Source organism: Arvicola amphibius, chromosome 9 (assembly GCF_903992535.2).
Source record: "Arvicola amphibius chromosome 9, mArvAmp1.2, whole genome shotgun sequence".
Taxonomy (NCBI): Eukaryota; Metazoa; Chordata; class Mammalia; order Rodentia; family Cricetidae; genus Arvicola; species Arvicola amphibius.
Genome location: NC_052055.2, coordinates 76,418,178 through 76,428,080, shown reverse-complemented (window position 1 = coordinate 76,428,080; position 9,903 = coordinate 76,418,178). Strand labels below are relative to the sequence as shown.

Below are 9,903 nucleotides of genomic sequence, written 5' to 3'. Positions count from 1 at the left end.
TGCATAAAGTTAAACAAAGAACTATCTTTGCTGTGCTCAGAGAGGAAAATAAAAAGCGTCATTTTATGGAATTGTAAAGTAACTAATAATTAACTTTAGTAAAGTTAAAGATGTTTGCAGAAAATATTATTGAGAAAACTGATTTCCACCAATGTATTTTTCCTTGATTCATTCTTTAATAATAACAATCGTAAAATAAAGAATTTCTTGATGAAGCTGTTTGTCCGATAAAATTACACTTCTATAGTGAAAACTTTACAATTTATTGTTTCTCTAAGTCTTACACATAAATTACATATCGCAATCAATATAACTTAATTTCTTCCTTAGTCACCATAATTGCTATGCTATTGTCTATGTCAGTCATTTAAAACTGTTTTAAATATTATTACATTGTATTTATTTATGTGCACGTGTGTATGTCTTTTTTCAACATGGGACTGAACTCTGGTTGTCAGTCTCGGCAGCAAATGCCTTACCCACTAGCAATCTCCTGCTCCATGTTCCACCGTCTAATTTCTTTTTGTCAACGTTGAAAGTTGAAACCATATTAGAAGAAAAGCTGCGTCACTGAGTGTCACTCCTGCTGAATCTACTCTGGAAGTATAGAACTAGTTGACGATGAAGAAACGGTATTCTTGAAATGGACCTGAAAAGTCGAACCTGTAGTACAGTGTCCTCTACTAAACGCATGAGGTGAGGAGTTTTGGGTTTGGTTTGTTTGTGTGTGCGGAGGGAAATAAATTCTAATCTTTAAAATGAGCTTCTGCATAAAGGTGGGAAAGGGACATTAAAACATGCTACTTTAAACTTTACATCTGTATGGTTAAAATTCCAAGAGCAATTACAGCTAGCCTAGGCATTGGGGAAAGTCCAGCTAGCCTAGCCATTGGGGAAAGTACAGCTAGCCTAGGCATTGGGGACAGTACAGCTAGCCTAGGCATTGGGGACAGAAGCTGCAGAGCTTCACGTTGAATTTTACCCTTTCAAGCCATCATACACAGTGAGTGGTGTAGACTCTGGGTCTGGTTAATTTTGATGTGTGATGTTTTTATTTACTTATTCATTACCAAGTTTTTTAACTATAAAGTTTATTTAAATTTAAAATATAAAAATCAGATCAATAAATTTTTAACAACAGAAGTGTTTATCACTAAACATATGGTGATAATAAAAACCAAATAAACTTTTAGACGTTGTCTTGAACCCCTCTGTTGACATCTCAGGACAATCTTTCATCCCCATTGTTTAAACCTTGGCCCAACCATGAATACAGGCTGCTGAATCCTTTCTTCTCCTGCAACATAATCCCCAAGCAGAATTTTATTATAAGAATATTTCATTTATGCCTTTGTAATTTTCCTACACATTGGGATGAAGAGATTGTGACACTTGAATCCTTATAACTTCTAGGATCTTTGTCAGCATTAAGTCCAGCCTAGCCTTAATTATTTTGCAGCCTTGTTATTATTCTGTGACAAAAATCTTTCTAACTCCCAGAATCCTCACACTTCTTCATAACCAAATAGGGCTGATATGTAACTTCATAGCAGGCAACATGTTTTATATATACAAGGTCTTAGGTTCAATCTCCAACACATATAAAGTTCAAAATTAGTAAAAGGCTGAATCTATAGTTATTTATTTGCTAGAATTGGCAGATGTACTAAGGATCATGTTCAGGGCCCCAGCCCAAGGTTGGATTCATGTGACAGTGGCTAGATCTTATATGGAGATATTTGAAAGCAGATAGAAAAGAATCGCTGCAGAAACTGCTTCAAGTATTTTGCTTTTTGTCCTTAGAAAGTACAGCATAGGTGCTGGCAGGATTGCTCAGTGCTTAAGGACAGAGACTACTCTTGTTGTGGACCTGAACGCAGTTCCCATAGTCTTTGTTGGATGGCTTACAACTGCCTATAACTCCAACTCAAGGGGTTCCAGAGTTGTTCAAGGGCACCTGTTTTTAAGTACACATTACTACCCCCCGAGATAAATATACAAAATAATAAAAAAGATAGATAGATAATTAAATAAATAATTTTTAAAAAAATGCAGTTGATTAGAATGAAGAGAGACGTAAACATGACCACCATGACTGATTGTTATTATGATAATGATAGCTGATTTGGGTGTTCATTATTATGGCCGGCACTAAGTAGCTTTCATTAAATTTAATCTTAGAGAATTACGGCAGTGCTGAAAGAATGCCACTCAGCCTCGGCTTCCATCTGTCCGTAATGGCAGGGTTCCTCAATAACTGCCAGCTTTCTGATGTGCCCACCTTGTCACTCAGTCCCTCCCTGATCTAAACCCATCCTATGAGAAATTGTGCTTCTAGACATTCGCCCCCCCCCCATTCTTGATGCCAGTAGTATACCTCAAGCCTTCCCCTTTCTCTGTTTCCTCTTCACTGTTAAGGAAAATTTGCCCAGACAGATTGAAAGAGAAGACTTCATTGGTGATTTTTATGGTAGGGAAGAGAGAACAAACTGAGTTTCTCTGAGACAGATGGTAGGAGAGTTTCTAAACTGGTGAGAATGTACTGAAGGATTTTGGAGACAGCTGTTCAATGTGATTAGGCCATTTGTGTCTGTTAACTAAGAATTTGGGGAGGTAGTCTTCTGTTTTCCCACACCACACAGGCAAAGATAATTCGGGATCCTCTCTTCCTCAATGACTCCATTGCAAAGAAATGGCTCATGGGCCCTTAGTCAAGCTAAGAGAAAATGTGAAATTTTCCCACTGCCTGAGTGCTATTGCTTCCACCTAGCCTGAGAGAGGCTAGTCCGCTTACCTTAACATTATTACAAGCTCTGTTCTGTTAAGACTTTAAGTTTCATTTACGTGCATGTGTGTGACTGTATGTCTCATGTGTGCTAGTGCCTGCGAGGGCAGAGGTATCAGAGCCCCTGCATCTGGAGCTCCACGTGCCTGTGAGATGCCCACCGTGGATACAGGGGACCAATCTCAGATCTCAGCTACTGAGCAACCCTCTCTCCAGCTCTCTGTTACTCTCTTTTAAGCCCAAGTCAAGTTACGATTTTTAAATTCACTTCCTTGTTCTGAGTATAACTGTTCTTATTCTACCGGGAACGGTTGGCACAGTGCCTGTACCCTGAACACACCTCCTTTTGCTGCCCCAAGTAATCTGGATTTTTCCTTTCCTTATCACCATTTATGAGATTATTTGGAGAAATAAATCCATAAAGAGCCACCCTTTCTAAAGAGCGAAGTGCTGGGTGGTTAGAGAGATTTCAGGGTGTTCCAGAGTCCCAACCCTGTTTTCCTGCCTGAATCAACTGATTGAAATTCAAGCCCCACCTTTGCCTTACTCCGTAATAACTCGCCATGAATGACTGACAAGCTGTGACTCAGCTGCAGAGGTCTGAAACCGAGCCGTCCTTAATGACTTCCTGCCCTTCCTCCCCTAAGGGGCGTCTGGCAATAAACCATTTCATTTTTGAAAATGAAATTTTCTTTGAAAATGAAAAACTCGTTCTCAGTTAAGAGATCCAATGATCAATCAATACTTCACTAGGGACAATTATAGAAAAATACAGCTGTTTAAGAAGACACATTTTTTTTTTCCAGGTTACCAATCCCTGATAAACTACATTGTATACCCTTTTATAAAGTCTAGTTCCATAGTCCAACAAATTGTTATTGCCCTGGCACTGTTAACAATAAATTATAATTTTTTCTAAATAATGTTTTTAATTGTAGTAACTGACTATGCTGACATTAACCTCAGGGATAGGACAACACTTGTGAACCTTGAATGTGAATCACCCAGGGATCTTTGCAGACAAGCATGCTTGCTCTGACTCAGCAGCAGTGCAGTGAGAGTGGAGGGGGAAGAGACTCTGTTCTTTTCTTTTTGGGGAGCCCCTTGGACCAGATCCCCAGTGACAGCAGCCTGCTCCTTTCTGCTGCTGTGATAAATGGTATGACAAAAAGGGACTCCGTGGAAAAAAAGCTTCATTTCTTCTCACACTACCCAGCTAACTAAGAAGGAGACCTACATAAAAGCATTACTCAGAAAATACAAAGGGGTTACACCAGGATTACTTTTTATAATTTATCCTTACAATAAAATAAATGCATAAGTATGCACTAACTGAAGCTAGTACACAAGAGCCACGCTTTGAATCTAACATTCTACAATGCTGATTAACTAATTAATTAACTGATTGTAGCTTGAATGGTTATAGAGAGCCTGAATGTTGCAGACCAAGACCCAGTGTAGCCTGGGTTATGTAAGCCCACCTCTATGCGTGATCTAGCATCTTTGCGGTATGTAGACCAGCCCAAAGGCTTTAATAATGACATCAGATTGCATCTGAGAGCTACAACAGAAATTTCTCACTTTGCTGGACCCACTTGCCCGAAGTTTCTACCAGTGTATTTGAAAAGTCTGCGGATTTATGAACTATTCCATTGGTCTGATACTATAAAAATGTCATGAAGCCGGGCGGTAGTGTGGCACATGCCTTTAATCCCAGCACTCGGGAGGCAGAGGCAGGCGGATCTCTGAGTTCGAGGCCAGCCTGGTCTACAAGAGCTAGTTCCAGGACAGGCTCTAGAAACTACAGGGAAACCCTATCTCGAAAAACCAAAAAAAAAAAAAAAAAAAAAAAAAAAAAAAAAAAAAAAAAAAAAAAAAAAAAAAAAAAAAAGTCATGAAACCACATAGGCACGTGGATACGTGGATGTTGGCATAATCTGAATTACTAGGTTCCTTGGCCATGGTCACCCATGTTTGGTTTTAGAATGAACTACCTTTTACTCCCTTTGAAGTGAGACCTGTATATTTTGTGTCAACCTAAGCATACACATGAAAAGAAAATTAAAACAAAGCCATATTTATGTGATACTAAATATTAAGAGATGTAGGATCATGGGGGAATTTTTGTTGTCTTTTAATCTATCTTTGTAAACTTCATAACACTTTCTTAATTTTTTTTTCTAGATGGGCAAACTTTTTCTCATTTTCCTTCTCCTTTCTTTTTTCTTCTCTTGTCTTTTCTGTAGGCCTCCAGATTGCTGCAATTAAAGGCTTATGCTACCACATTGGGCACCAACAATCTATTTTGAAAATAAAACTTTTTCTTTCTTCTTCTAAGGGTCATTTTCAGTCCTGAACAAATGTCTCAGCGGTTAAGGACTCTTTCTGGGTTAGGTTTCGATTACCTGCACGAAGGCTTACAACCACCTATACTCCAGTTTTAGGTTATCTAATACCTGCTTTTGCTCTCTGTGGGCAGCTGGTAGACACGATAAACATATACACATGCAGGCAAACACTCATGCACAAAATAAATTTAAAATTTAAAAACTTTAGCAAAAAAAAAAAGAATCACAGTGAGTTTTAATATCAAGTCCTGGTAAGGCTCCTCAATACAACAAGCAAGTCAAATACAACAAATAGCATGGGTAATGACAGGTGTGGAGAAGGAGATTAAAGAGAGGTGGCAGTCCAAGAATCTGGAACACACTGTCATCCCATTATGAGGCTGAGGGAGGCTCAGCTGAGGGAGGCTGAGGAAGATCTCCAGCTCAATCATCACAGGCTAGACATCAAGTCCAAAGTAGGCCTGGGATACACAGCTAGACACTGTCTCAAAATAAAAATATATATTGATTAAAAAAAAAAAACAGAGGTAGACACTGGCCGGATCATGGCAGTTATGTTACTCTGACATTTGTCGCAGTCTATTGTGTTCAGATGGGCCTCTGGGAGTCTTTGTTGCAGTTTATGCAACAAAAACAATGTCAGACAAACTCAGTTTTCTGTGAGGTAGAGGTTAAGTCAAAGAGCCATGACCCAATCATCCTGAGCGATGCCGAGACCTGGTCATCCTGAGACATTCCTGGGTACTGAGAACAAGTTCGGATGCTCTTCCAAAGACTCCTGTGAAATGGAAAGCGTTCTTGCTCTTCACCTGTAAGGCAAACCAAGACAGTTCAGCCACTGCTTTTCGCTTTCAACGTGGTATCTATTTAAAACCTGTAAACATGTTGCAGAAAGCTAACTGGGCGGGAGGGGCCAGGTAGAAAAGTAGTTTTAAAATTATTTTCCAATATGGGGCGTGATGGCGCATGCCTTTAATCCCAACACTAGGAAGGCAGACAGATGTGAGGCCTGTCTGATTTACATAAAGAGTCCCAGGCCAAACAAGACTACGTAATAAGACCCCCGTCTAAGCTTCATCTGCCAGGGAGGCAATGAAAGCTGTCAGCCCCTCTATTCATTCAGCATAGTGACTGTGGTCCTTCCTCTAGTCTTAGCTGAGGACCCCCACATGGTGGAGAAATCGTTGCTAAGGACTTTGGTAAACGGGTGTGCGGATCCATTAAAGATGGAAAAAGCTAAAAACCTCTAGTGCATTTTCATTATTTGTTTTGTTGTTGTTTGTTTTGTTTTTGATTTCTACACTACATGATTAAATAAAAAGCTGAATCCTAGTTAGGGATTGAATGATGGGTTGAATGATGACCACACTAGGAATTCTAGGAGTCAGTGCTGAGTGTGTATTACATGTCAGGCTGTATTCTAAGTATCTTAACTAAATCCCACCCCAAAAGCTCAGCATTTCCTCTCCCCACATAACAAGTAAAGACATAAAGAGTAGGCACCTTGCCCAAGGTTACTACTTAACAAAGGTTTGGTATGGGCCACAAAACTCTAGAGCCTGCCTTCTGATAGCTGAAGGATGCTACTCTTTTGGGTCATTGCAAAGACGGTTGTTTTTCTTGTCTTCATTCAATGCTCAATCACGTAGAACCAATCTCATCAGGGCAGAGAGGCCACTTGCCAGTCATGATTAACTTTACAAAGAGATCAGGAAGAATTTCTGCAAAAGGAGAAGTTATGGGGAGATCAACATCACATTTTCAACTACTCTATAGATCTGTGGATGAGATCAAGCACTAATGTCCTTCCTCAGGGAAGCTCTTTCAGGCCTGAGAACTGCTAGTGGTTGAATCTCCAGCAGGCTGGTCTTGCAGGATGCAGGGATAAAAACGACTCTCATACTTTTCCTAAATCTGTGTTAGAAACCCATGGTACTCTCAGATGGATCCACTTTTGAGACAGGGTCTCCATGTGCAGCACAAACTGGCCTAGAATTCAAATTCTCCTGCTTGGGCATATTTGAATCTCTAGAAGTAAGACGCAGCAAACGTCATCCACGAATATTTAGGAGGGAGATGACCACATTTCTTGTCTACTTAGTAAGCACATGAAAACACTTGCTCATGAGCTACACAGGCTATTGACCTCTAGGGCAAACTTAGCTCTTCTGTTAAAGAAGGATGCTGTCTGGCCAGGCAGAAGATAAAAGGTGGATTGGATTATTGCTTGAAGGCAAATCAAGCTGGGCCTGATGACTGATGAAAGGACTAGGTAAGAGCAGCTGTTCCAGCTTGACCCCAAAAGCAGAGCCCCTCTCCTTTGTTACCTGTCTGTTACCAAATATCCCTTCCATAGGGGCCAGTTGAGCCCTCACCTCTCTCTAAGAGCTTTGTTTTGCTCCTCAGAGTTCCAAACTAGGTCCCAGTACTAAAGAGTTAATAATGATGTAGGACTGGAGAGATGGTTCCCTGGTTACAAGTACTTGCTGTTCTTGCAAAGGACCCAGGTTCAATACCCAGCACCCGCACCATGGTTCACAACCATCCCTAACTCCAATTCCAGGGGATCCAATGCTGAGTTCCGAGAGCAGGAGACCCACTAGCGGTGAACACGTGGACGTACAAGCACAACACTCACATAAATAAGATAATGAAATTTTTTGTAATGCTGGTGTCTAATGACAAAGGGAATCCACTTTAAAAAAAAAAACCAAGTGTTAGCCTTCGATCATTTTAAACACAGGGTAGAGTTTGGAGAGAGGGCTCAGTGGTCAAGAGTGCAGACTGCTCTTGCAGAGGACCAAGTTTGATACCAAACACTTGTCTCCCCAATTCCCAAGTTCCTGTAGCTCCAGCCACAAGGAGCTCTGGCCTCCAGGCACCTACCAACACTCCCAGGCACATATATCTAATTGAAGATAATACAACTTGAAGCCAGCAGAGTTCTTGTCAGTTCAGTTTGAACTACAGATCTTAGGAGTTAAAAAGTGTGAGTGTCTGGGTAAGAATAGGGCATGTTTCTTTCTGAACAGAAAGAGCAGAGGAGCAGATTGGGGGTGGAGTGGGGAATGGGAGTTAAGGAGGGAGGGGAAACTGGTTGAGATGTAAAATAAATAAATAAATAGATTTAATTTAAAAAAAAACAAACAAGCCAAAGAGAATAAAGCATACAACCGTTTATGACATATTGCATCCAGAATGTCTACTTCACTTATTAAACAGTAAATTGGGTTAGACGCCCTCTGGGATAAAGGCCTGTTCTTAGGCCGATCCCCTCCACACAGAAAAAAACCACTCTCCCACTCCAGTCTTTCTTTCCCTTGCTCCTTTTCTTCTTAACATGGAAATACGAAGGACCCGAGAGGAAATTGCATACCAGTGTATAGAGTACCTGGAAACATTTTGCTTCACTTCCTGATTCGTTTTGAGATATATATATATATATATATATATATATATATATATATATATATATATCATTGTTCTTAAGGCTTTCAAAGCAAATCTCTCTGCTCTCTGCACCCGCCCCACACACCACACACTTCCTAGAGAGCAGACCGCAAACATCACTTGTGCTTTTGGGTGCTTAACAAGAAAGAGACCCAGACAAGCAATATGAGTTGCTTCCAAAAACGCCAAGTGAATTGACTAAGGTTTTGCACTTTCGAACTCCCACGTTCCACCAATGTAAAAATACCTTTTATTCTCTTAAAGGACTGTCAGATGTCAGACACTGACGCCACAAAGGAAGTCTAAAGCTGCTGAGAGATGGTTCTTCGTGTGTTTCCTCGCATCCCTAGCCCTGGAAGATTTCTCAGGTTCGGATCTTTAGCGACAAATTGTTCTCCCGTAGCAACGCGGGGTACACCCAGGTTCTGCTCTCGCCCCAGTGCGGCACAAACGATGTCAATCACTCTGGGTGCGAAAGGTGACGGCCGTTACAGAGCGCTCCTTGGTCCTCGTAGTCATCTGACCCTTGGTCCACTCAGTCCGCTGCACCTCCTGCGTCTCATGGTAATCCACGACCCGCACCAACACGGACCTGGGGGTGGCTGCTGGGTTCCGAGGCTGGGCTCCGGGGACTGTGGCAATGCGTCTGCGGGAAAGCTTCGGTTCCGGTTCCGAATTGCGGTGGTCTTCAATCCTCGGACGGAAGCCCTCGCTATCCACCAGCTCTGCGCAAACACGGTCCGCTTGTGTTCCCAACCACCTCTCGGGGTTCAGAAGAAAGAGCACTTTCTCTCTGACCCAGGGCTGGCAATCCAAATTCTCTCGCGTCCGCGATCTCACGTCCCCACCTGCCGCTGAGAGGTCCCCGTCGGTCTTCGACAGCGCGGGATCCGGAGCCGGCGGCCCACCCCCGACCCCGCGCAGAGAGCTCACGGCCCGCCCCCGGGATCTCCCGGGCTCGATCCCGGCCAGCGGGTCATTCATACGTCCTCGTTTCTCCAGTTCTCAAAGGAAAGCTCCAGCTCGGCTCAGAAAACCGCGGGCGGTGTAGGCACTGGGTGTGGCCTGAGCGAGTCACAGACTATAGGAGCAGCCCGAGGCCAGGCTAGATGAGGATACCAGCCTCCTATCTCGGTCTCCTTTCTCAGCCCTTAAACCTCAGGGCTCCCCACCCATTCAAACACAGTCTTGGCGCCTTTTCTTTGCTTTGGCCTTAGAGCCAACTCTTTTTTTGTTGTGTTTGGCTCCAACTCCACGACTGCCTAGTAAGGTCTCCATCTGCCCTCACACCCGTGTCTCTTTTCTCCAAAACTGAAATGA

At 42.2% G+C, this 9,903-nt stretch overlaps 1 protein-coding gene across 1 annotated transcript; it reads right to left on the bottom strand.

Annotated features, from left to right (window-relative positions):
* Nucleotides 1-9,039: 9,039 nt before the first annotated feature.
* Nucleotides 9,040-9,567, bottom strand: C9H6orf141 (chromosome 9 C6orf141 homolog). The gene has a single exon (XM_038341247.1). It carries the CDS (start codon nt 9,565-9,567, stop codon nt 9,040-9,042), a length of 528 nt encoding a protein of 175 aa, XP_038197175.1.
* Nucleotides 9,568-9,903: the final 336 nt, after the last annotated feature.